This window comes from Sitophilus oryzae, unplaced genomic scaffold (assembly GCF_002938485.1).
Source record: "Sitophilus oryzae breed Bouriz unplaced genomic scaffold, Soryzae_2.0 scaffold_1393_pilon_pilon, whole genome shotgun sequence".
NCBI classification, from domain to species: Eukaryota; Metazoa; Arthropoda; class Insecta; order Coleoptera; family Curculionidae; genus Sitophilus; species Sitophilus oryzae.
In genome coordinates, this window is record NW_022146052.1 from 3,784,345 (window position 1) to 3,811,997 (window position 27,653).

General features: G+C 32.1%; 1 protein-coding gene across 7 annotated transcripts in view; it reads right to left on the bottom strand.

Annotated features, from left to right (window-relative positions):
• The window catches only part of LOC115875664 (optomotor-blind protein), a 300,116-nt gene that overhangs the window by 154,769 nt on the left and 117,694 nt on the right, over positions 1–27,653 (bottom strand). For 3 of the 7 annotated variants that reach the window (XM_030891195.1, XM_030891194.1, XM_030891191.1), the window contains exons 1-3: positions 15,780–16,040; positions 11,788–12,246; positions 10,227–10,387 (exon numbers count right to left, since the gene is read on the bottom strand). In XM_030891195.1, the coding sequence (XP_030747055.1) occupies positions 10,227–10,387; positions 11,788–12,135 (509 nt within the window). In that variant the 5' untranslated portion in view covers positions 12,136–12,246; positions 15,780–16,040. Of the gene's footprint in view, positions 1–10,226; positions 10,388–11,787; positions 12,247–15,779; positions 16,041–27,653 lie in introns of those variants that run through there. The other 4 variants (XM_030891193.1, XM_030891192.1, XM_030891189.1 and 1 more) reach the window with 2 other exon arrangements.

Here is a 27,653-nt window from a genome sequence, read left to right on the forward strand (position 1 = left end):
AAATGAGGTGCCCGGTGGCGTAGAGGTACAGGCTCTCGTCTACTAATCTCAAGGTAGTGGGTTCCATTCCCAGACCCGGCATTTCATCAGCCGATTATTTTTATTAAAATAAAAATAGTTTGGGTACCTAGGTCGACTCAGCCTTAAATGAGTACTTGGGATTCACAGTCCTGAGCAGGGGCCGGAAAGTGAAATAGCAAAAGCGGTTCCACCGTTTCCACGGCAATTTCAAATAAAATAGTTCCAGCCTCGGGCGCTAGGTGGTAGTGCAATTAATTTTTAGGTTAAGAAATTGCTACTACTTATTGCCAGATGGCGTTCAATCAGATTTTTTTTTGTAGTTTCCATAGTTTCCAACGGCCATTGTCATACTATTGTCAAATTCTCAAAAAATATTGTCGTTGTCATAGCGCCAATCATCAAAAATGATTATCAAAACCAAACGTTTTTCAAAATGTTTTTCAAACTATAATTTGTTATATGTGTTTTTATTAGACAATTCCCTTTGTTTGTGGCCCTAAAAATATAATGTAAGTCTTTTATTTTTGCCATATTTTAAGTACCTATTTATATTTACTCCATTTACAAAACTTTGGGCGTATTACGTCGGTTTTGTTTTATTATAATAAACGATGTTTAAATATTTGACTTATAAATAAAAACTTTCAATAATAAATAATATTTACACATGTTTGTCTTTAATTTTATTTAATAATTGTATAAATTATACTGTTAAATCTTATTTTTTACACATCACAACGATACTTGTTATTAGTATTGTTGAATTTGTGTAAAAAATAATATTTAATAATCAAATTTAATTATTTTAGAGCAAAATTCAATAAATACGCTCATTTAAAAAGCCCGCGCTTCGATCCATTCAAAACAAGCCCTACTCAATAGATGGCGCCACTTCTGTAGGACTATTTTTCAGTATGGCAGAGTCCATTCTTTTTCTAGCTAGGTATATTCTTTGGTCCTGAGGTAATAATAGGCGGTTGAAGCGTAGTGCTAGCCACATTACCTTCCTTGTATACCGAATGGCTCTAGTATGGCAAGTTGTACCTAGCTACTCCCAAGGCGTCAAACGCTATATACGGGAGCTATTATTATTATTATAATAAATGAAATGAATATCAGTGTTTCTAATTGTTTCGGAAACACGTTTAAAAATTTCATCCGAATCAGAGACGAGGAAATAGCACCTTTAAAAACTAAAGTATATGCATTTACTTGCCAATTTGGCACAAGGTAATTGACCAAATTATCAAAGAGGTGAGGCAGAGTCAAGTGTAAGCATTGTCATCAAGAATATTTATTAGTAATGATGGTGCATAGATTTTGACTGCAGTGTCTTTCTTTGCCCTTTTTAAGAATGGAAAATTTGATATTAATATCCTTGATTGAGAAATAATAATAGAAGTGTTTTAGGTGATGGTTTAAATAATACCAATATCTCTGATTTTCTCAGTAGATTTAAACTTATTCCTTTACATGAACATTTTAAACGGGATTATGATATTAGTGTTAAAACAAATTATATATACTTTTTCTCAGCAGAACCATTTAATTCATGGTTTTCTCAAAATAAACAAAATATAATATTTGAATTCAAAAATAGTAGATAAAGATCTTTCTAGATGGTTTGACCACAGTTTGACTAACTAATAAAATGCAGTGAAAATTAAGATCTAGTAGAATATCAAGTTGTTTTTGTTAAAGTATCATATATTTTCATAAATACAAATATTTCAATTTAATTTTTAAACAAACTTTAAATTTCGAGTAAATATTAGATTATAACAGAATAAACAACCTACACTGAAACGCACAAAACTCGTTATTCATTTCACTTATTCTTATTTTATCTGCTATTCTGATTACTATTAAGAACGTTCTAACAAAATAAACCAAATAACAATCAAACTTTGATATAAACCGTAAAAATAAACGTGTCTAGTTTAGCTGACAATTGAAAATCATAAAATTAAGGGAGAACAAACAAAGGGCAACATTGTTGGGTATGCGAGTTGACTAGTGGGACGTAGAAGCTAGTGTTTCGGTCTACCTTCTGCTGTTACATTTCTATAATATTCCCAAAACTCGTCAAAAAGATGTAAAGATTGGATCTGACGATGGAGAACAACTTTTTCCTCTAGCTTATCGAATGTGCCGTAGAAAAAAAACGCCTCTGGGGGTTGTATCAACTATCTTCTATTGTTCTACACTTCATATTTTTCATAAATATTAATATACTTCTATAATAAGTTTAGCTAATAGGAAAAAATGCTGTTTTAATCGATGTTTCTCATTAATTTAATTGATATGATCACGCGAGCACGCTTAGCGCTTAAAACAAATATCACAAATTAGTTTTTCACGGGTAGATTTGTATTAAAACACAGAAGGTGTGACGAATTAGTTCGGGAATAACCCGAGCGGTGGCGCTGGCACCAAAACGAATTTTAGATGGCCTAATAACTTAGGAAACTAATTTTATTAATCAATTATCCGAATTGCTACAGATATCATAAGGAGAACACGCAAGCCACTGTTAAAGCGAGGTATCTGTTAATTTTTTATGATATATTTTAATCCTGTTGATAAAATAGTAAAGTTAATACCCAGAGCATAAAATAGTATATTGTTTTTTTTTATTAGGAGTAAAAATTACACTTTTCGTGCCGAGGCTGAACGTTTGACATACAGGCGAGGCACAAAAAGTCATTTTTACTCCGAATAGAACATGCTATTTTTTAGAGATGAGCAAAACTGCGATTTTCCAATCGCAGTTGAAACTGCGATTGTGATTTATAAATCGCTGCGACTGTAACCTGCGATTGCGATTTTGATATTTTTAAATTGGTACGCTGTAATCTGGGAAGCTCAATCCCAAAATTTCTAATAAAAAACAGAATAAATGGCGGAATAATTTTTTTTTAATAAGAAACTGTTGGGTGTTTCGATGCTATGTGCCTTTTAAAATTTGTAGTGCGTGTTTTTTATGATATTTTTGCTGCACACATATTGCACTTAAAATTTTCATCAATTACCTACCAAAAAAAAATCCACAAATAACTTAGTTTCTTTTTTTTAAACATTTTTGATTAGAACAGACCGAATAAATTTAAATGGAAAATTAAAAATACATAAAATGTTCAAAATATTCGAATGTGCTTTTAGACAGTAGGTATACTAACGAAAAATTTATTATAAAAAAGGTTGCCGCCAACCTTAATTCAGATAACTAGAAAAAAAACTGTTTATTTTATCTTGTTTTCTTTTAAAAACATTTTCTTTATATGTAACTCAAAAGAAGCCGACGCCGACGGCTTTGATACGGCCCGTCCAGTGCAAGTGCAAACTTTCGAACTTTTAGATAAATAAAAGGACAATATCACATTTTATATTTAAAATTTCTCTAAAATGAAAAAACTGATTGTAAAGGATGTATTTAAATTAACATAGCAGCGGATCCACAACTGTTAGTATATTCAGAAAATTATATTATATTATGGACTGTTATAAAAATGTTTATAATAATATAATATATAACAAAATATAATAAATAAAAAGGGATGTTTCTTTTCCGTGCTCTATATCTTCTAGTAAATAAAGGATAAAAATAGATAATTTTTTATAATTTGAATCCAAAACTGTCCTTATCAATCATTTTACCTGAATCATTACCGGGGAGCAACTGTAACTATAATTAGTCATAACCGAAAACAAGAATTTTTTAACCTTCTCAATCCATAATTATATTATAAATCTAAAACTATTATCAAAATTTAAAACTAATAAATTATATATATTATGCGGTATATAAACATATATAAGCCTATTTTCCAACGCTTCATAAAAATTACGGGGCCCTGATTGCGAATGTGATTTTGCGATCTAGTCTAGGCCGATGTGTTGGGAGCTGCGAACGAAAATCGCAATCGCCGCTCTTCGTTGGCGTGCCCACTCCCGATGCCGCGCCGCCGCCGGTGCCAACGAAAATCGCAATCGCAATGCTGGGATGAGCTGCGATTTTCGTTCAGCTCCTCGTTCGCCTGTCCACTGCCGTGTTGAAGACGCGCCGCCGCCGGCCGGGGCGTACGAGAATCGCAATATTGCGATTTTCGTTCGCAGCTCATCGTTCGGCTTCTCAGTGCCGTGTCGATGCAACGCCGGTGCGAACGAAAATCGCAATGCTGTGATTTTCGTTCGCAGCTTTTCGTTCGCGTGCCCACTGCGATTGCAAATCGCAACTGGTGTAATATTGGTTGCCTAAAAATCCAAAATCGGCAGATATATGTTTCAATCGCAAGTCGCAGTTTGCTATGGAAAGGAACCACAGGTTGCGATTGCGAATTTACAATCGCTGCGATTAAATCGCAGTTTGCGATTTTCTGCTCATCTCTACTATTTTTTCTTCAAACGTCAGAATTTTTTTTTCCATAGCAACTGTTAAAATTGCCTTATATCTATCAAAAATAGTAGATAAAATAATACTTTAACCGCACGGGTAGATTAAATGATACTTTAACAGGGAGGATAGGTTAAAAACTTTATTTCTTCTAGCACGTTTTTTAATTGCTTCCATTTTTGAAAATTTTTGTATTCCTTTTCATAAGTTATTCGGGATTTAAATGGAAGTAGTTTGGATATGGCGTTTGTCGCCTCAGCCTGAATATCTGTTGGTAATTTACTTATTTCGTTTCTAGCCAGTTCTGGCCCCAATTCAATCAACAATCGACACGAAAGATTAAAAAATATTGACTCAAAACTCACAACTAAAGAGACAGCTTTATTTATTTGTCAAATTTTATAGAAACCAACGCCAACCCAGCACAATATTTTTTCTACTCGTAATAAATTCCTTGAAATAATAATTTCTGAATATTTTTTAAAACGTATGGAAAAAAATATTGTTTTATACACGACGATAAAATACCATTTTATCGTCTTGTATAAAAAATAACTATTTTTAATCCTGTTGATATAAAATAGTTAATGTTAATTTAATATCCAGAGAGTCAAAATATCTTTATTATAATTGATTTGCTTGTATTTATCAAAAAAATGGACTTGAAGACGTAAAATTGTCCCAAAAATAATTTCTTAAATCAACCCTTCGTACAGAAAAAAAGCAAACGCTACTTGTACCGCAGACTGTACTCCCTATATGCATATATACTATGGCACCGAGCGAAAGCTACTTGTGCCTGGGACTGCAATATTAAGCGTATAGAAAGGGTGGCAATAATTAGCCCTCTTCTGCGTCTAAGTTCCGAGCGTTTTCCCCCGTGTCTTTTCACCGGGGTTAAATCTCTTAAAGCGCCCCCGCAACGTATTTTTTCTATGGCGCGGTCCTAAAGCCGGTTCTAGACTGTGCGTCAAACGGCCTCCGGCGTCGGACTATATGAGCAAGTGGTTTGCGTCGAACGGCGAGCTCCTAAAGTTAATAGTCATCATCATCATCATGCTGTGATACCTGAGTGGTATTCTAGATATAAATATGATTGAGTTTCTTCCATAAATACTCCATGCTAACATAGTTCTTCTGTTGATTTCTGGTAGTAGAGATCCCGAACTGTGTATTAGTTGTCCCAAGTACCTACCAAATAGGCTTTCTCGATGGATACAACTGACTAACGCAGCTGTTGCTAGGATATTCTATTCATTTTATTTCTTGTGTTTTTTAAACATTGTGAATGATCGTAAACTAAAAAGTATAAAGTGTATTTGAAACCACTAATTTATTCCATTAATTCGAGGTTGTGAATGAAACTTAATAGTTTATTAACTTTTTCTAAAAAAAAGTCTAAAGTTTATAATCATCTGCTGATGATGCTAACATGGTTAGCGAAACGTCCAGTGTAAAAGTAAAAGTGTTTTGGTGTGTTGTGGTGATTTAGTGTTTTTTATTTAACTTTTTCTACTAATTAAAAATAACTACCACTAATTTAGACGTTCTGAATGCTTATATTGAAATTAGAGAAACAAACTTCTACAGTAATTGCTAAAAATAGATAAATAACATATTGAAAGATTCCCAAAAATTACCTTTTCACCGTCCTTAATCGACCCGATATACATCTTAAACCATGCTTTCACATCCCTTCTACACCTGCCAAACGCACCTCACACTTTTACCCCCATTTCAAGCGACTTTCCTCTGGGAAATCTAGCGGGAAAATCGAAAACGTGGATATATTCACGGCCAAACGCTTTCCTTGAAGTTTTCCGAGCCGGGCGGAGAGTAGGGACCCACTTTGCCTGAACCTATACGCAAGAAGCACCGGCCTGTAGTCGTAAAGATATGCTCCCGACTCGCCTGTGTGTTCCTAGCAGGGTAATTTCCTTCGCCTTTGATGTTACACGTCGTGTGTAGCCAGAGAAGATGCCAGAGAGGGTAAGAAAAATAGAATTGACTTGGTGATACGGTCGCAGTTCCTGGAATCGATAGTAGAATGACTCGGAAATAATTCATTTAGCACTAAAAATTATTACAAATTATCGAGATGACACCGTCAAATCCGGATTTATACACCCTGAAAATGTATTTGCTTCATACTAATTGTCAAAATGATTTTTTCGTAATCATTTCATAGTTATAAAATTGTTTGTTTAGACATCGTGTTTATATGGTCACATAAATTTAACTGACTTCACACATTTCGTACCAAAAGTCTTCTGCTGATTGATTTAAAACGACAAAAGTGCGTTGAGGGCAATATAATTGACAGAAAGTTTATTGCGGTGAAAAAAAACTAGGCGTTAAAAAAGAAATGAAGAATTAGTTAGTTAATAGGAATCCTCCAAGGGTCTAAGATACACCAACATTAGTGGAGTACCCAGAGTATTTTACCTCGGAATTCAATTACTCTGAATGAATTAATGTAATTACTCTGAACCAATGGGCACTTACCCTAGTATCCTACAGGCAGAAATCTACGCTATCGAGAGATGCGTACAACTTATCTTAGATAGGAACTATCGGAAACAAGAAATAGCCATCTTATCTGATAGTCAAGCAGCGTTAAAGGCGATCAACTCAGTATCAATCAATTCGAAATTGGTCAAAGAATGCATAGAAGCTGAATAAATTAGGCAAAGAAAACAAAGTCCTCCTACACTGGGTGCCTGCTCACCAAGGGATAGAAGGCAATGAAAAAGCAAATAATCTAGCTAGGAAAGGAGCGAACACTCCACTAACTGGACCAGAACCGTTCTGCTTTCCAAGTGGTAACCAACTCAAGGCGGAACTCAAGGACTTGGAAGATTCCATCCGCTACCTGGAATGGAAATCTTGCAATGGTCTAAGACACTCGAAGAAGTTTCTGAGGGCTTATGATCAAGAAAAATCACAGATCTTCCTGGGTCTGAGTAAGAACAATCTTCGGATTGTCACGGGGTTTTTAACAGGACACTGTCTCCTCAATGAACACCTCAGTAGATTGAAACTAAGAAGAAACGGCGAATGCAGATTCTGTGGGGAAGATGGTGAAACACCAGTACACCTCATCACTGAGTGCGCCGAGACGACAACCATTCGTGCCATGAATTTTGGTACGACTGATATTGGAGATGGAGAACTACCCTCTATAAAACCGTCCCAGATACTGGCTTTTGTCAAAGCCCTGGGACTGTATGATGAGTTATGATTCAAGAAAGGGGGACACAATGGATCTGTAAGGTCGAAATGATTAACCCCCCTCCCACTCATTCTAAATTCTAAAAAAAAAATTCTAAATTAATGTGAAACCTTCTGTATTGTGTTTTATAGATAAAATAGTAAAAAATGTTTACCCATTTTTTTTCGTTGCTTTTAATTTCTTATTTTAGTAATTTTAGTAAATTTTTAATTATTTCCTAAATATTTTGATTTTTTTAAATTCTTTTTCTAAGTAAATTTATTGAATTAAATAAATTTAATTCATTCGCTATACCTATTCTGCTTACATTCTAATCATTGAAATTTTGATTGAAATCGAATTATACAGGGTGGCGCGTCATATACAACGCGGTTTTTGCAAGGAGAACAAAAATTTGTATTAAAGTGAAATTTTGTGAGCTTCTGTAAGTCAATTTAAAGCATTTTCTAAAATTATGTAGAGTTTTACAGGGTGTCCCCAAAAAAAGTTACACATCAAAGTTATGTTTTTTGGATTCTAGTAAAAAAATAAAGGTTGTGTGTCATTAGAAAAATATATGACTAAAATGTATAGTTTTTTAAATACATTCACCGGCACGAAAAATGGGCACCTTATAACTTTGATGTATTTTAAAGGTTAATATATTTTTGATGATTTTTTAAGCAGTGTGTTGCCAAATTATTTGATTTTTTAGTATCTTTTTCTAAATTAAAAGTTAAACTCCCCATCTGTTAATTATACGAGGGAAAACAAAATGTTGATATTTTGGTGAAAGTTTGAAACGTCCTGTGAAATATGTTAAAAAAGCAAGAAATTTAAAAATAATTTTATCATCTAGATACATCCTTTGTCGATGGTTTGTTTTTTGATTCATCTCATTAGCTTTATTTTTGTTGGAAATATTCGGTTTTAAAGAAGGCACTGACATTTTTTCGTAATTTTTTTATAAAGTTAAGAGTTAGTTAGTGTAACTAAGAGTCCTAACCAAAAAAAAAATTTTGAAATATTGGAAAAGAAGAAGTATCCAAAAAGAATTATGAAGTTGAAAAGTTAAAAGTTTCATAACTTTTTCTACTAATTGAAAACGTCTACCACTAATTTTGACTGTCGGAATGCTTACAAAAAAGAAATTAAAGGAACGAACTTCTACGCTAATTGAAACCACTAATTTATTCCACTAATTCCGAGGTTCTAAATGAAGCTTTAACTTTTCCACTAATTATATGGTCACACTTTGGCCTTTGATTTATAATCCGTCAAGAAAAATTGTGGTTACAAATAAAAAGTTTATTGTTTTATAAGCTAATTATTAGGCTTTCTCTATGAATAAAACTGATTACTGCAAGCTGTTGCTAGGATGTTCTATTAATTTTAATTGTATTTTTTAGGCATTGTGAATGATCGTAAATTCTTAAGTAAAGAGTATAATTGAAACCGCTAATTTCGAAGTTCTTAGTGAGGCCTAAGGGTTTTGTAGTGATCTGTTTTGAAAAGCAAACCAGAAACCAGAAGTAGTTAGTTAAAATTTATTCCATTTCATCTATTATATTTAAAAAATGAGTATCTTAAACGACGCACCTTATTTCAACAACTTAATAAGCTGTGCTCATTTACTAGAATTTCTGAAACCAGATCAGTTAACGCTAAAAAGAACAACTCGATCCCCAACAGCATCGATATTAATGCCCATCATTTACTCAAAACGTATATTTATACAAAATCTATTTATGCAAATCGCTTGTCGCTCCCTGCTTATGAACGAATTTGTTTTGAACTTGCTACAATGTAGAGATGGAGCAAACAAATCTTATCGATACGTTATCGTTGAGATGATGCGACCACAAAAATTATGGAATTAAGAGACCTAGAAGAAGACCAAACCATGATATAAGGAAATTAGCAAGAATAACTTGGACCCGCACCGCCAACAATAGATAACAATCGGCCCAGTTGCAAAGAGATTATCTAAAAAAGTGAAGGTGGTTAACCAACCATTTCCATAATTGGAAATGGTTGAATAAACTGTAAATGATGATGATGATGATGATTACCAAGCATGTATGTCGATACTGCTCAACTCATCCCTACTATTCAAACGATATCAACATTAAGCATAGTCTATTAAATTTATAGGCTAAATACTAGTTATTAATATGGATAATTCTTTAAGATGTCCGCACATTATTTTATGTCTGATTCTTTTTTATGGAAAGCTATAGCAAATCGTTTTATACATGGGCGTGGTTTTTAGAATAAAGATTGATATTTATAAATTAAATCTGGTTGGTTAAACACGAATATATATAATTATTTTTCCTCATTTCTAATAGCGTAATATTGTATTAAATAGGTATATAATAATTATAATATGTATCAGTATTAGGACTCCTTGTTATTTGATTTCATTAAATAGAATTATTTCTTGCCGAACACATTTAAAAGAAATACATAGTATATAAAAAATAAAAATTGTATAATTCTTATATATACAAGGTGTAAAAAAATAAGTGTCATTTTTTTTTAAAAAGTTTTAAAAGACAAATGCGGTATTAAACTTAAAAAAAAAATTTCAAAGCCTACCTTCCACTTTTGGTGATGACCATCTCCGTTCCCAGCTTGTGGAATTTTTCCCACAAGTCTTTGCCTTCCAATGTTACTTTGGGATCGTCCACAACACCGTCGTCTTCAGGCTGGATGGCTCTCAGTGGTCGTACCATGGCGGAATGGTGGTTGTGGACAGCCTGTAAAGAAAAAATGGGAAAAATGTATAAGAATAATTCATGTTATTCAGAGAATGGAAATGATACAATAATGATAAAAGTCTCCAACTTTTATTTTCATGTGTCGTCTACACCAAATTAGACCTTCAGGAAACTGGATATTTAGCTGACAAAATCAATTCTAAGTAAGGGAGAGTCTACACACAGCTACTAAATCTCGGCAACGCTGGACAACGCGCGTATTTCTTTGATGTTTACAGGTAAAAAAGAAAATACGTTTGTCAAGTTTCATTTAATAAAGATTTTAAGTGAAAAAAAATTGTCAAGTTTCTTTAGGTACAGATTTTAAAGGAAAAAGTTGTCAAATTTTATTTGGTGGAAACTTCAAGAAGAAAAAGGTGCTGTTAAGTGTAGTTTGATGGAGATTTCAAGGAAAAGTTGTCAAGTTTCCTTTGATGGAAGGCGATTTTAAGGGGAAAATTGTCAAGTTTATTTTGGTAAAGACCACGAGAGAAGAAGCTTTGTCAAATTTTCTGTGGCAGACTTCAAGAAAAAAAATGTTGTCAAGTTCCAGTTGGTGGAAACTTTAGGGAAAAAAGTTGTCAAGTTTTCTTTGGTGGAGACTTCAAGGAGAAAAAGGTTATTATCAAGTGTAGTTTGATGGAGATTTCAATGAAAAATTGTCAAGTTTTCTTTGGTGGAGACGCTAAAAAAAGGTGTCAAGTTTCTTTAGGTGCTGACTTCAAAAGAAAAAGTTCTCAAGTTTCCTTTGATAGAAGACAATTTTAAGAGGAAAATTGTCATGTTTATTTTGGTGAAGACATTGAAAGAAGCACTTTTGCAAAGTTTTGTGGCATACTTCAAGAAAAAAATGTTGTCAAGTTTCCTTTGATAGAAATTTCAAGAAAAAATAGTCAAGTTTCAGTTGATGGAAACTATAGGAAAAAATATTGTCAAGTTTTTTTTGGCGCAGACTCTAAGAAAAACAGATGTCAAGTTTCTTTAGGAGCAGATTTTAAAAGGAAAAGTTGTCAAGTTTCCTTTGTTGGAGACTTCAAGGAGAATAGTTGTCAAGTTTCCTTTGATGTAAGGCGATTTTAAGGGGAAAAATTGTCAAGTTTATTTTGGTGAAGATCTTGAGAGAAGAAGCTTTGTTAAGTTTTCCTTTGGCAGACTTCAAGAAAAAAAAGGTTGTCAAGTTTCAGTTGGTAAAAACTTTAGGGAAAGTTTTCTTTGGTGGAGACTCTAAGAAAAAAAGGTGTCAAGTTTCTTTTAGTGGAGACTTCAAGAAAAAAAGTTGTCAAGTTTCCTTTGGTGGAGACTAAGAAACAAGTGTCAAGTTTCTTTCAGTGGAGACTTCAAGAAAAAAAGTTGTCAAGTTTCCTTTGACGGAGACTCTAATTTAAGACCCTAATCCTCACCTGAAGAAGCACGTCCTCCGCCGTGGTGTACGGATGCCCAGGCAACGCGTGATGCGGATGCGGTATCTTCGGTATCAGCGTCCCCGGATAACACGAGTGCGGATTAGCCGCCTGCGATGCCAGCAGCGACGGAAAAAACGCCCCGGCCCCCGGTCCAGTAGGCGAGGTATTAGCCCCCGAGGGCGAGTTATTGTTGGCAGCTGTCAACAGCGACGACACGCTGAAATCGGTCTGGCGAGGCAGCTGAAGGAACGGGTGGTAGGCCATGGTCTTCTTCAAGGCTTCGCTGCTGCTACCGCTGGCTTGATGATGGCCTGTTGCGTCCTGCAGAGCACTTTCGAACCGCATCGGGACCAAAATTGTGCGGAGGCCGACGCTGCCCACCGCTTAGTTCCAACCATATAAAAGGAGTCGAGCTTGTGGGTGAGGCGGGCTGGTGAGGCTGGAGTTTGTGTCAATCTGGAAAACAGAATATTATCGTTTTCATTAACATGTTATTTCGAGCTTTTAGATGTAAAGGATGTATTTATGTTAACATTGCAACTTTTCAACAACTGTACACTATTAAATAAAGACCAGAGTACCTACAATTTACATATAACATATATAGGGTTACAGTTAAATATAACAGTCCATGTTTTATTCTGTAAATTTTGGTGTTCAAACTAGGTTCAGATTTAAACCAGGTTCAAAATTTTAATAGGTTGTTGCATTCCTATGTTGAACTTAGTTATTAGGTATTTGACGCATATTCCGGACCTTTACTGATCTCATAATCTTAACGTTGATTTTCACTATATCTTCCGTATCAGCTACCTTCCGTTTACATAAAATATTATATCATGTCAATGAATAGGACAATGCACACTATCCGTTCAGTTTCCCTTCCGTTCCATATCCTTTTCTTCCATACTTTTTTTTGGCGGACGGACTTAACCATATTGAAACAGTGTTGTCAAGTTCTTACATTTGTACCAGCTCTGTTAACATTTTGCTGATATTTATTCATTCTTTCACCTCTTAATTAAATCTATTACCTTTTTCAAAAGATACAAATTATTAAAATAAAACTTTCGTAATGATATAAATTGTACAATAAGAAGTATGGAACTGATACGGAATGAAAGCTTACGTATAGCGTCAATGCAATAAAAAATACGGAACGGATATGGAACGAATACGGAATGGAAACGGAAGGTATAGTAAGAATCAACCTTTACAGGGAAAACATAAATTATAATAAAGCCCACAACTGTAGAAAACACTGCTTTTTTGCCTCTAAAATGGTACTTGGCGTCACGTTTTAGCTTTTATTTCTATCAGTTAGCAATCGATCTATCTCCAAATAGTTAAATATGCTTGGTTTTATACGAAAATATCGAACAAATGTGGTTGTAATTGTCACAAATTGTGTTAGAGAATATTCAGATTGTACTCGTTGAAATTTACATGAAAATCATTATTACAAATTGTAGCAGTGCTAACTATATTTTTTGGCACAATTTGCTGTTACTAGGCACTATTGTAAACTGAGTTGAGGATGAATAATAACTTAAAGGATACAACAATAATTGTGTGCCATATGTTTAAAAAATCTAACTACAATGTTGTAGTTTTTTTTATGTTTTTTTTCAGTGTTTAAGCTACATTTATACAACCATAATAGTTGTGTCTTGCTCTGCTAGTGATTTAGAACTGATATTTAGGTGTGAAAACGTGTTAATATACCATTATACTTTTCTATTCAACCACATGTATTATCTGGAAAAATTTCCTTTTAGAAATACTGTACGGAACATACTTTTTGATAAATCAGACCCAATCAATGAAAGACCATTGTCAAAGATATCTTATTAAAATTACTTATATTAAAGAAAAAACTAAGACTTATAATTTTAATATAAAAGGATAAATGTAAATAATACATAAATTTATTTCAAATTCGTCCTCCAATAATTACCTAGGTATTATTACTATTATTTATTTAAAATTAATATTTCCAAACTACAATAACAGATATTAAAGTTAATCTTCTACTTTGAACTAACCAGAACTTTTTGCACACTTTGTAGATTTATATATTTTGTTTTGATCAGTTTTCTTCAATTTTAATACATTTTTTCTTTAATTAAGCTTGTTCTTTGAGGTTATATTAGACAACCATTTCATATAGAATTATATTTATAATTTTATAATGAAATTTAGTAAATAAACTATATATTTTTTAATGTAAATAATTATATAAAAACAATATTTTAATAAGAAAGTAGATATATGTAAAAAAATCATTGTAAGTCTAGTAAAAATGAGGAACATATTTGGTTGCGGTTACCCGCCGGATGCTGAATTAAGAAAATTTTAGTTAAAATTTCTATAGGTATAAATATAGAATTTTTAAACTTCAAGAACATTAATTTTATGTTATTCTTAATAAAACCGGCAAAACACTAACTATCATCTAGATTTAACCATGATTTTATGCAGGTTAAATTCTTATTTATCAAAAATTTTATGATTAATGCCTTATAGAACGCCCTTTTTTGGTAAATACTGTAAAATTGTGCTGATTAGAATTTTAAATATATTAAATACCGAAAAATTTTTATGAAACAGGGATGATCTCGATGTTTTTTTAAATTCTTTTATAAATATCTCAGATAAATTTCTAAATAAAATAATAGGGTTACGGTATCATTAAAAACTAACAAAAGAAATAAATAAAGTAAAGAAAATCATGTTGAAATACCAAATAGTTTAGTTTGAGGATATAAAAAATCCATAGAAAATTTAGAATTTGAAGACATGCGAATCATATTTCGCAAAATTATGCAGAACTAAATCAATTTAATTTTATTCTTCTTTTATTATTGATTACCTACTAATTAATTATTCGTTTTAGATCATTTTAATAATTCTAAGGAGGAAACTTGTAAGAAATATATTTTCCTTGTTATAATGTAGCTAGCTTTTTATTCGAAGTGGAAAAACAAACATGAAATGAAATCGCTCTTATAGAAAAATATTCTTAGAATGATATTATCAAAATCACAAAAAACAAGTATAATATAAAAACTAGCCTCTGTGATACATACAACTAACTTATTTTCAAAGAAAAATCTTGATTATTAATATTTTTTTTCACTAAAAACAATTCAAATGATAAAATCCAACTACTAAGTGTTATGTAAAATTATTCCGTTCTGTTAGAATATAGAAAATATTGTGATGTGATAGTCTGGATATAGAATAAAAGGAAATTATATATATTTTTCTTTTGTCTATTAATTTGTCATAGGCAACCATAGTCTTGAATTCTTTATATCTTAGTATTTCTAGTGGTTTTTAAGTTCTTTAATACACGTTTTTAAGTAAAATGTACATTGGTTCTTATTGGTAATAGATTTGTGATGCAATTTATACATTCTTTTAATAAACCCTAGACTGAGTTATTTAATAGTATTAATTTATAAAAATGAAATTAAACCTTGCATGAAATACTGGGGGGAGTCTCTAGGTAATTAACATCCAAATTTTTGCTACACTTTTTTGTAATTTTTATAGATACCTATCTACAGTTTTTTTCATTGGGTATTAGAAAAATTAGTTAGTCTCTGAGTAGATAGCAAAAAAATGTGGCAATTTCAAAAACTTTTCATTTATCTATATATGATGAATTGGGCAATTAAAAGCTCGAATTTCAAAATAATAAGGTTTACGTCTCATTTAAATAATTTTATTACGAAAAAGTTATGAAAAGATCTTTTTTCTTTTTCTATATATCAAAATACATTTTTTAAACAACTTTTTATGTACCTATTATGAAGAACTGAATAATTTAAAATCTGAATTAATTCATTTTTAAGGAATTTTCTCAAGAGAAACTTTGTATTTTATTTTTAACCTCTGTACTCCGAGATAAAAAAAAGTGTTTTGTCCTTTTCTATACAACAAAATTGTGCGGTGGTGCAATATAAGGTTTGAAAGACACTTACACGAATAACAAAACACTATAAAACTTGATTTTCACGCTCGTCCGAAAACATAGTCACTATCACTTCCTTGTCTCACAATTAAATAGTTTTTTTCCTCCTTCTAGATAAAGCAACGACACACAAAAATACACATAACCGTCGCAAAAATCCACAGAAACGCACCACAGAACAACATACAACGCCAGCTAGCCCGGTACCGGTGTGTCGAACTTCGCACCTCAACGCCTGAAAGGACAGCGCAGAACTATAGCCCGCTGCCCGCAACGCCGACACTTGGCAGCGTTAATGATCGCGACGCGATCCCATTGGCCGGGCCAGCGACACCGACACCGCTCGACCAATCCGCCGGCGACAAATCCCCCACTCTTTTCACACGTTCGGTGGGCAGGAGCGTCGGAGTTAGGCCTCGCTGGGTGTGGCCTGCGACGCCTTCGCTGGCCTTTTCCACAGGGGCCAGTGCCGGGGGACATTTTCGCTGTCTTTTCACGGTTTCGGCCGGGGGGTTGAGGGTTGTGGGGACGCCGCTGAGGTGGTGGCGTGGAAATTCGGCAAGATTTCCGCGGGTGACGCGCTGGGTGTGCTTGTGCGAGTGCGAGTGAGATAGAGGGAGAGAAAGTATGATAGAAAGCGGGTGTTTTGGTTGAAGTTATCCGACGGTAACTCGAAAATCACACAAACTGAATAATTTCTTAGTTTTACTGAAAATGTAATGTGGAATGAGTGGGAGGGGGGTTAATCACCGCGACCTTACAGTACGTTACATTAAGTCCTTTTTTCTTCAGTTATAACTCATCATGCACAATGAAAAAATTAATTTGTGAATTTAATGACAATAGTTTAATTGTTTCTTTTTTTCTTTAACCATTAGAGTTATATCCATATAATTTTTTTTCGTTTCTTGGGTATGAGGTTTTATAATAAATTAAAAGATGGAAAACTTTTTTATGCGACGTTTCGCTCCAACAGAGTAGGCTTTTTTAGGCCCACTGCTTTATTCTAAAAACTATAAAATATCACAATTATTATTCTTTTTTTTTCTTCTCTTACAACGACAATAATAAAAAATACTAATAAAATTTAAAATAGACATCAAAAATAAATAATATTAAAAAAACACAACACAATTTCAAAAAATAGTCAGCTTTTAGAAATCCTTAGGATATTAAAATATTAAAATAATAATTCTCATGTAAATATCTTGAAGTCGTCTTGCTAGCACCATTCTAGTACTACTTACTAGCACCAGAAAGCAGCCTGAAAAAGCCCACTATGTTGGAGCGAAACGTCGCATTAAAAAAGTTTTCCATCTTTCAATTTATTATAAAATCTCATACCCAAGAAAGGAAAAAAATTATATGGTTTAATAACAATATTGATGGTTATTTCTTGCCACAGATTATTTTAGTAAATTTACCATCCATTCTTTAGTTTTGCAACTCGTTTGTAAAATCGCTGTATGGCTAATTTGTGTGGCATGTATGTAAATATGTTATAATATATCTTTATATTCACCAATATTATTTGTGAATTTATGTAAAAAATGTAGAATACAAGTAATACATATGTAGAAATAGTAATTTATGTAAAATCTCATAGTAAATTTACTTATTCATTTTAAACTTATCTTTAAAAATCGCCAACTTCTTGTACTATTACTATAGAGTAACAAAAAATTGAAACATTTTATTATAGCGAATTTACAATTAGGTACTTTTGTAAATTCACAAAGCGTTAGTAAATATTAATAAATTTAATAAAACACGTGTTTATAATTATAATATTTATTATAAAGGTTAATAGAGTCACAGAACTAAACTTATGTATGTAAGATATTCATTGCCATCTCTTCTGTCTTGTCTAGAAGAACTTTACTGAAATTCTGAGCCTAACCAAAATAGGAACGATATTAAATGACAAAATAAAAAGGCAAGAAAAATGTATCTAGCCTTATAGTCACCTCACCAACTTAGAGACTATGCAATATATAAAGTCTTCTATAGTCTCAGGGGTTTGACAAAAGGTAGTATCTGAGACGGTTTTACAAAGGTGATCGTCTTGGCGCACTCATTGATAAGTGTTCTGGTGTTTCCCCATTTTCCCCAAGGAATCTGTTGTGTGATTTTTCTTAGTGTCAGTCTACTGAGGTGTTCATTGAGGAGACAGTTTCCTGGTAATAATCCCATGAAAATCCGGAGACTGTTCTTACTTAAGTCAAGGAAAATCGTTGATTTTTCTCGGTCGTAAGTCCTGAGAAATTTCTTCGAGTGTCTTAGACCGTTGGAGGATTCCCATTCCAAGTTACGGATGGAGTCTTTCAGGCTCTTGAGTTCCGCTTTTACTACCTTAGGAAGCGGAACGGTTCTGGAATTCTAGTTAGGTGGAGCGTTCCCTCCTATCCCATGATGAGCTGACACCCAGTGTAAAAGATGACTTTATTTTCATTATTCTTATAGTCTTATATCCCTCGAATAAAAAAGTCAACACGACAAAAAGGTTTTCGATTCTAGTAATTTTTCTAATCTAACTTTTTTTTTAATTTTTAATTTTATTCCCAATTTTCTTTGATAAATATGAAATTAAATTGCGTTTTGTTTAGCTAAAACTGCAATGTTCATTGCACTAAAATCCAAAATCACTAAACAGTCGGAAAAAGTCACCAAAAAGAACAGAAATATTACTGAAATTAATGTTTTGTCAACACTCATGTGGCACAGGGTGTTGACAACACAAAAGAAATATCATCAAATGCTACTTATTAAATTGTCATCCAGTATTAATTTTATTAACTTACTTTTCCTAATTTAATAGTAAAAGTATACATGCATAAAACATTTATAATTTTCCAGTTAATAAAGTATTTTAAATATATATTAAATATGAAAAAGTAGGTAACGAATTTTAATAATTTGATAAAAATATATGTAGGTAACTTTATTTTAAATTAAAATTTGGTGCGCTGAGAGAGTTCCAAAAATATTAAATTTTGCTACAAAATTTTATTTTACAAAGTAAGTACCTAAAACAATTTTAGATAATGAAGTTTGTTGAAAATACCGACCTCTACTTAATATTGTTTATAATATAAAGCTTTTATAAAATTATTGTTTTAAACATTCGAAAAACTAATTTTGTATATTCACTTAGTGGAGAATAGCAACTTTTACCTACATATTGTTTTCCAAATATTTCTCTAACATATTCCATAATTCTCTAATAAAAATTTAGTTACTTTTTATAAAAAAAAGACTATAAAAAAGAAATTAATTTAAACTCACAGTTAACACTTGCAAAATTATATCAAATTCAAAAAAATAAAACACTTCAGACTGTTTATACCGATTAAATATTCTCAAATTCAAAGAAATAAGGCAACGCGACACCTTATATCTATTTATGTCTTCGGTTGTACTGAAAATTTACATAATACGACAAGGTTGAACGACTTGATGAATGCCTTTAGTTAACATATTAATTCATATTAATTATTTTATGAATTATCTCTAATATTAGCTTAAGGCGGCAAGGTTTAAGAAAATCTGAATTAATTTGAATAATTATCTACCCAACAATTATTTCTTCGCTTGTTTATAAAGGTACTACTGAAATACTTTATTTTCTAAGGAACTATTATTCAATTATTTTTTTTATAAAAAATTGTATGCACAATTTCAAAAGATATGATAAGCACTTTTTTATTTTTATTTTTCTTCTTGAGGAAACAGAAAATAAAGAATATATTTTTTTATGATATAATTACAAATAGTTTTCAGATTTTTCTCTATACCTGTATCTAGTATAAGACCGTACTACTTGTCAAACTTACTCTATAAATGTTGATTCCCTTCAAAGTGTCAAAATATAGTTTTTGACGGCATAAACGGCAGTATCTTTTTTTTAAGTTAGCTTAGAAGTTTCATTTTTCACAGCTTCAGGGGTGATCTGTTTTTTTTTTCGTTACAAAATTAAAAAAAAATACAAAATTAAAAATAATAACAAACAATATACAAAATTATAAACAAAATAAATAAAAAAATAATAAAAAAATAAAGAAATAAAATAAATAAATAAAAAAAATTGGATATCTATATCTCTGAGAATTTTTAAAATGTCCTGCCAGTAGATCCGACCCTGTACACACGCGTAAATCACCCAAGTTAGTTCATTTTTTCGCCATCTAGTGTCGCTTATCGCATTAAAAATAGTCGCGTGACATTTTTAATAGCTCTATTCTGTGGGGCGCCTTATCAAGATCGAGGCGGCGTAGGTAATAGTGTTGCGGGCGTAAAACAATGTACAATCTGGCCTACATTTTTAATTATCATAAGCGTCAATTTGACGGGGCCTCGGCTTTCTACGACGCTTAATTTCGATAGGGCGGAGAGGCGTTTCGAATTGTTTCGTGTCCGATGATTAATAATTTTAAGGAGACTGTTCACGCGATCTACAAACTCAAACTAATATGTCATTTGTTAGAATTTTTATTCCCTATAAAAAATACTTTAATTTCGTATATCTTCGTTTTTATTAATATATTAGGTAACCGTTCTTTTTTTTTTGTTCCTTTAATATCAATTAAGCATTCAGAACGTCAAAATTAGTGGTAGTACAAAAAGTTAACAAACTTTGACTTTTCCACTAATTAATGTCATTTTGGCCTTTGACTATCATCCGTCAAGAGGAATTGTGGTTAAAAATCAGAAGTTGATTGTTTTATAAGCTAAATATTGGGCTCTCTCTATGGATACAACTGAGTATCGCAAGCTGTTGCCAGGATATTTTATTAATTTTAACTGTGTTTTTTAGACATTGTGAATAATCGTAAATTAAAAAGTATAAAGTGTAATTTAAACCACCACTAATTTAGTCCACTAATTGAGAGGTTCTGAATGAAGCATAAAAATTAACAGGCGTTTCTATGGCAATATAACATCGATTTCATTCTTTGATAGATGGTTATTATTTATTTTGATTCAACACATGTTCCTGCTGTTAAAGTATAACATTTCCCAATAACTATTTTCACTCTTTCCGCAGCATTGAACTAAATAAATTTTGTGCTTCTTTAAATTTTAAACCAACAAAAAATATGAGGTTGATTAAAATTCTATCAATAATAATCTATCAAAGAATGAAAACGAAATTACACTACCATACAAACACGTTTTGATTTTTAAGACTAACAAATTTAACCATATTTTTATGTTTCTTTTTAATTTTCTCTAAAACGGTATGGAAAATTGGAAAAATATAAACGAACTAACCCATTTTAGAATACCTAAGCAAGAATTTTGATAAATAATGGATTTTTCTCAAAATGTTAATAACAAAAAAGCTTTCCCCCTTCTAAAGACAATCCGGGGACATACTGTAGATATATAAAAAATAAAAAAATACTTTAAATCCACCTACTGTTACAGAAAAATAAACCTCTCATGCACTTTCACTAAAATTACTGTTATAACACTATTTTTCGAATACTATCCATTAAGCACACACTTGCAATACCGAACTCGCGATAATTTAAATATTATACTAGTTAATTTTGGACATCTCGCGTCGCGACACTTGGCATCTCTCACCAAAGCGGCGTCGCTTTCCGCGAACCGGCAACTGAACACCGAGATAAATGCCGAAAAGGCATTATTCGGGAGCTTGCGCCCGTAACGCATTGCCGGGGGTTGCCGAACAAGAGGGCGCAGATGTTTAGAATTTTTACTTTTAATTACCAGAGATAGATATATAAAATTTAATTTATTTTTTTTACTGAGAGGTAATAATTAGGTTTTTAAAAAAATCCTATGGGTATTTCGCCGCTTGTACTGTAAGAAATTCTACATAATTTACAAAATAAAATAGTTATTTTTTGTAAGTAAAGGATGATTTTGGATGGTTAGTACTGCAGAAAGAGCTGTTAAATTGTCAGAAGAATACATTAATATGTTATCTAGAAATGAAGATGGAAAACAATATGTGATTCAGATTGTAAGGGAGTATAAGAAGAAATATCAGAATCCAACTAAAGAATGTTTATTAAAATAAAATCAGCTATACTTAAATGGTTTAAACTTCATTAGACTTGAAGATTTTTTAATTCCCAACCTTAACACCATCAGAATTGTATATTTTTACAGCAATAGATTAAATTTTTCAAAAATAATCATAATTTTGTCAAAAAAGTTGAAGAATTTAGGAATTTACCGAGTGGTTAATTTTAACCGTGAATAACTTTTGAAGGAGTAGGTTTATCGAAAAATTGTAATAGACTTTTTTCGTAGAACGTTCAATACTGTAAAAGAATATGTAATTGTCATGGCTGCGAGAAAACAAGGTGGAGAGAAAAAAAATGATTTGCAAAAAGTGGCAAGTTCCCATGTAATTTAAATGAGAAATGAATCGTCTCTTGAGCAAGGTGTATTGTGAATATTAAGGGTTGTAGATTTTATGTCCATTAAAATCAAAAAAGCGATAACCATACATTACTGACCTCTACAGATGCCTGATCCGCCACAGAGGTATTTTTTAATAATAGGTACTTACAAACTAACTTACTATACTGTACCAAAATTAAATGCGTGTTGGAAGGGTTTTTCAACTGATTTTTTTAGTTTAAAATTCCAGGAAAATATTTTTGGAATTGTTTTGTCTGTCTGAAACATTCTATCCTTCTTTTAACCTTTCTATAATTATAAGTGTTAATTTTTGACAAGTTTGATGATTTAAAATTATCATCGATTGTAATTCCTCAGCCGTCTTTGACGCCGTTTTTCTTTAAATCATCTAAGGTAGTAAGGTCGTACTTCCTGTTCAAACATCTCTGCTAAAATCACCGAAAATTCCGAACAAATACAGGAATATCTTATCATCGTAGCGGTGAAAAAAAAATGGTGCGGAACTAATAAAATATAAATCTGTATAACCTGTTCGTGTGTGTACGGGGCATATTAAAATATTTGGACTGTTTAAAAAAGGTTAAATATTTAACTGGGGTAAACAGAATCGAGTCTGCCGGTCCTTGTGACACCGCCTTCCGAAAAAGATAAACGTCGATCGGTGTTTTAACGTGTATTCGGTAAAATTTCGAGATATATGCCGGTCTTTTCCCTTAGAAAAAAAAAGAAATAAATAAATTTTACATATGACAAATATAGTTTGAGTTGTTTTCAGAGTTATTTCAAAGCCCTGAGACTGTATGATGAGTTCAACAAAGTTGAAGAGCTAATATTTTGCCCAACTGTATAAAAAACAATTTAAATGGAATAAAGGAACCTACGCTGTGTTAAAATATTTTTTATTGAAATTACCTCGGATGTGCCCGACAGAAGCAATATTTCGAGAAATTTGAGAAGAATAGGTTATGTAAATCAAGTGCTAAATTTGTAAATAGCCCTACTTATTTTATTAAATGTAATGAAAGGAGTGCCGTACTTTGTCTGGAATTCACAAGTGAAAGAGCACGGCAAAGAAAACCTTGATCACGATTCCAAAGAATCCAACTTTTCTGCACAGGTGATAGGGCTGATCCACGTGTTTCAAGATCCGCGTCAAGAAAGTGGTCCGCCAACCACACCACATTCTCCTTCTCAAATCTAAATAACGTTTTGAAATCTGATTCACGTGGCGTATGTCTTGGTTGGTAGTATTTTCTTGTACGTAAATGCACTATATTAGCCATAACAAACACAACACTGAAACCACACAACCAAAGATTACTAGGTAGATGTTAACAGACAAAAACACTCCTACAAATAGATAATTTTTAACGTTCCGAGTTATTTGATGGTTGGCCAACTACTGAAAAGAGTGAGAAAAGTTGTTGTGAACCTAGATTCCTTTTTTAGAAGTAAAACCTTTATTTTTTAAGCAAATGCTTCTTTTTAAAAATACGAAAAACAAAAGTACCTTTTACTTTAAAGCAAATCCATCAAGACCTAGCTTTTCCTTCACTTTTCTTTATGCATATACATTGAAGGAATTGCTTCATTTTTTGAAAGCAAAAGGTACGGATTCTTTTTATAAATACAGCCACAATACAGCCTAATATCTTTAGACTATGAGTAATACCATTCTTTGGTGTTGACTGCTCACTTTTTGCTAAGGTATTCGCCCAGACACGGTTTGAAATTATTACTACACGCAACAAGGTTCATATTGTTACAGTAAGTCAAACTAAACCAAAAACATCGGCACGAATGGACAGTAAACGATTGTCTTTAGGTTTAGTTTTAAACTAGAAAATATTATTCACATCATAAATCGAATCCATTAAAAATACATAGACATGTTTATATTAGCTTTGTTCGCGGTAGCGATCCCTGACTAACCCCTGACAAATCCGCGACAAATAACTAATTTATCAACTACGCATGCGCGGTTCAAAACAGGTTTGGGATTGACACATCTCCGCGAACGCGTTTTGTACATTTGTTTTGAACTTTTAAATTAACGATACGGATAAAATTACGACAGTTAATTAAAACCGCAGTAAAATCCACAAAACTTCTTGGTAATTATTAATCATATAGACAAAATACATTGATTAATAATGAGCAGTGATATAGAACGTGGTAAACCTTTATATTTTTTAAATTATTTATTAATAAGAATTTAATTCCAGTAGTGTCGAAGAAGAATTTTATAGATGGACTCATGATGATACATTTCTTTTTCTGGATCTCTATAAATACACATAACTAAAAAAATGCCCCTCACAGAGAAGCGCTTTTGTCAACAAACGCAATAGTCCGCAATACGCATGCACCTGACAAGAAGTACGGGCATCTATCCGCTGATTATTCTGACCGATCTCGTACCAGTCCTCGGTTCGATTAAGCGCTTCCGTGAACGACTGATTGTTTGTCAGAATCCGGAACTTATTGTACCGCGAACGTTCATATTCAAAGCGCGCCGGCGCGCCAGTCAGGGATCACCTCCGCAAACAAAGCTATTATCTTTGTCAGATCAAATAAATAAGGAAAATCTTTAGCACAGAATAATGAGAAAACATTTACTTTACCTTTAATAACATTCTTTGTCACAAAACTTACGAACCAAAATAACATCAATGCTTCTCGAACGGTAATCTCAAAGCTATTACCTAACACCTATCATCTCCATTCGTTGTCTAATTTCTCCCAAGTTTACGAATCATATTTTAAAAATCAACGATTTTATTAATGTATACAGAGTGTCTTAAAACTGAATGTTTTGAATTTAAAGAAATTGTAAATAGGCGCACTTCTACTAAGTAAATATTTTTGTTTTGTCTTTGTAATTCTCACTAAATCTGATAAATGTCTCAATAAACAAATTCTTTTCTTGCATCAACTTGTACAAAAAATAAAAATAAATTGCGATAAACATGCAATTCGTTTAATTTTTGCGTTTCACGTATAACAAGGACACCACTTGACGTTAAAACAAAACAAATTAATACAAACTTCCGGTGCATCGGTTTCGATATTGTATCGTCTGCTGATATATTATAATCCAATTAAACTAATTGGAGGTCAGGGTTACAACAAGTTCCCTTTAATATTGAGCAATGACACAAATTCCTGTTTGGTTTCATAACAAATCGTTATTTGCCGATTTCATATACTAATACACAAATTTCATTGATCAATAATATATTATTATTTGACAAATGAAAACTGATTCATAAATGCATGAATGAGAAGGATAAGGAACATAAGATTTATTTTTCATATCAACATAGGTATAGGTTCGATTCTGCTTTGTTTCATAGCTACTAGTTTCAAAGCTACTGTTCATTTCATAGTTTCTGCCAAGTACTTTTAGTGTTTCGAATGAAATTTTGAGGTTAAAAATTACTACAAATGAGACATATTTTAAAGGTAAAAAAGTGGCGACATCGTTAATCACTGGAATATTTTTCTAAAAAAAGCATGTAAACCACTGATTTTTTTTCTTTTTAGCGAAATAGTGTAAGCAGTTTAATGCCGATTAAAAGTTGTCTCTTGATATTTTGTCGATCTCGGCCTCCTTGATGAGATAAACGCAATATTATTAATTTGCCTTGATCTGAGTCGAATAGCAACTTTCAAAAAAAATTAATATCATTTACTTGCGAAAGTTTTAAATAACTATATATTGATTCCTCATTAAAAAATATAAAGAAGTTCTTATAAATATGGGTATGAAAATGCATAGTTTTAGAGTTACAGGATGATAAATCTTTTTAAAATTAGGTTTTTTGAAATTGCCTTAAATACCATTCTTTTTTATTTAAAATTGCTGTAGGTTGGACTAATAGTAATAATATTTAATAATAAATTAGGTAAAATATATAAGAGAATTACCAGAATTACTACCCCCTAAAATACAGATACTTATTTTAGAAAAACACCCTGTATAGACCGGCCAATAAAATAAGCGCTAATCAAGCTAAAAGAATAAGTTCGAAATTTCTTAGGAAAAGGCAACAAAAACTTCGGAAGAAAGTGAATGGCGTAACTATAGAAACAAAGACAATCTCTAATTAGATTTTCGAACTTCTAAGTCGGCGCCCACACACGGTCTTTAACAAATCTCCCCCACCACCGTCACAACAGCCCAGAACACACAAGAGAATTTCCCCCCTTCCCCCCACCTCGATTCGAAGCTGACTGAAGCAGAGGCGGCACCTTGCAATGGGTAATAAGGAAAATAGTGAGTTGAAACCAACAGTTTTTTTCCTAGTTGTGTTTTTTATGTATAGTTCATACCAAATGAACTTTTAAGTGATGTGATTAAGCTTGACCGCTACAGCGTTGCCCGCTTTTACATATTTTCTTTTAATCAAAATATTTTAGGAAGCAAAAATAAATTAATTTTAAATATACATATACACAGTTATTATGTACATCAACAAAACTCACCTTCTTAACAACACTTAAGGGATATAAAAGGCCCTTACTATCGCTTTCTCGTTCAAAATATTTTAATAAGGTTGCGATGAGTTTTTTGCAACGACTATTAACCTATCTTGTATACTTCGGACTAAAAGAGGTTCTAAAAAGAACAATGTTCGACTGTAAGGTTTGCTAATAAAAATGTTTAAGCTTGACTATCACAACAGAATTCATTTAAACCAAAAACTCGTAATACAAAACTAAAGTGTCAAAAATAATGACAATGTCAGGAAATAAATAAGTAAATGTGGCAACTTGACATATTTTTACAGCAGAGCTACCACCTGAATCCCCAGCGGGAGAGACAAAAAGTTGAGAACCTAGATCCAAAACCTGCTTTAATTTGAAACTATAACAAATATATATATAGATACTGTAGTTTGTTTTTGTAAGTATTGCATTTATTAGGTATAATTTTATTTTATAAGTCAGTCTAAAACAATTTACTGATTCTGACTGAGTTTACCTCTAATGCAAACCCTACCAACCAAACAACTAACTAAAGTTTACTTAATAAAAAAAATTCAAGTAAATTATGCAAGGCAGGTCTAAAGCTTTTTTTTTAAATTAAGAATAATAATATTAAAAAATAAACACATTTTTTGAATAAAACGTTCACATGAATTTCTCCATCAATAAATTTGATAGACCTGGTTATCAATCCGTACTCCCGTAGATTACTTAAATACCTTCAAATTTTGTAAAAAAAAAACTAACATGCACTGTTGAACAAAACAAAATAATATTAACTAATTAACTAAAAAAAACTAGAAAAAGTCAATTTTGCTACATCAAAAGCAAATAAAAATTAATTAATTTGGCTAACAGTCATAATACTGTCAAAATTCAAGATAAAAATTGAGTTTCTTAGGGTCTCAGTGTTTCCGTCATAGGATTAAAAAGTCCCTTTAAAATAAAGGAAAACAAATCGAAAAAAATCACCAGCACCCCACTGATTTGCTGC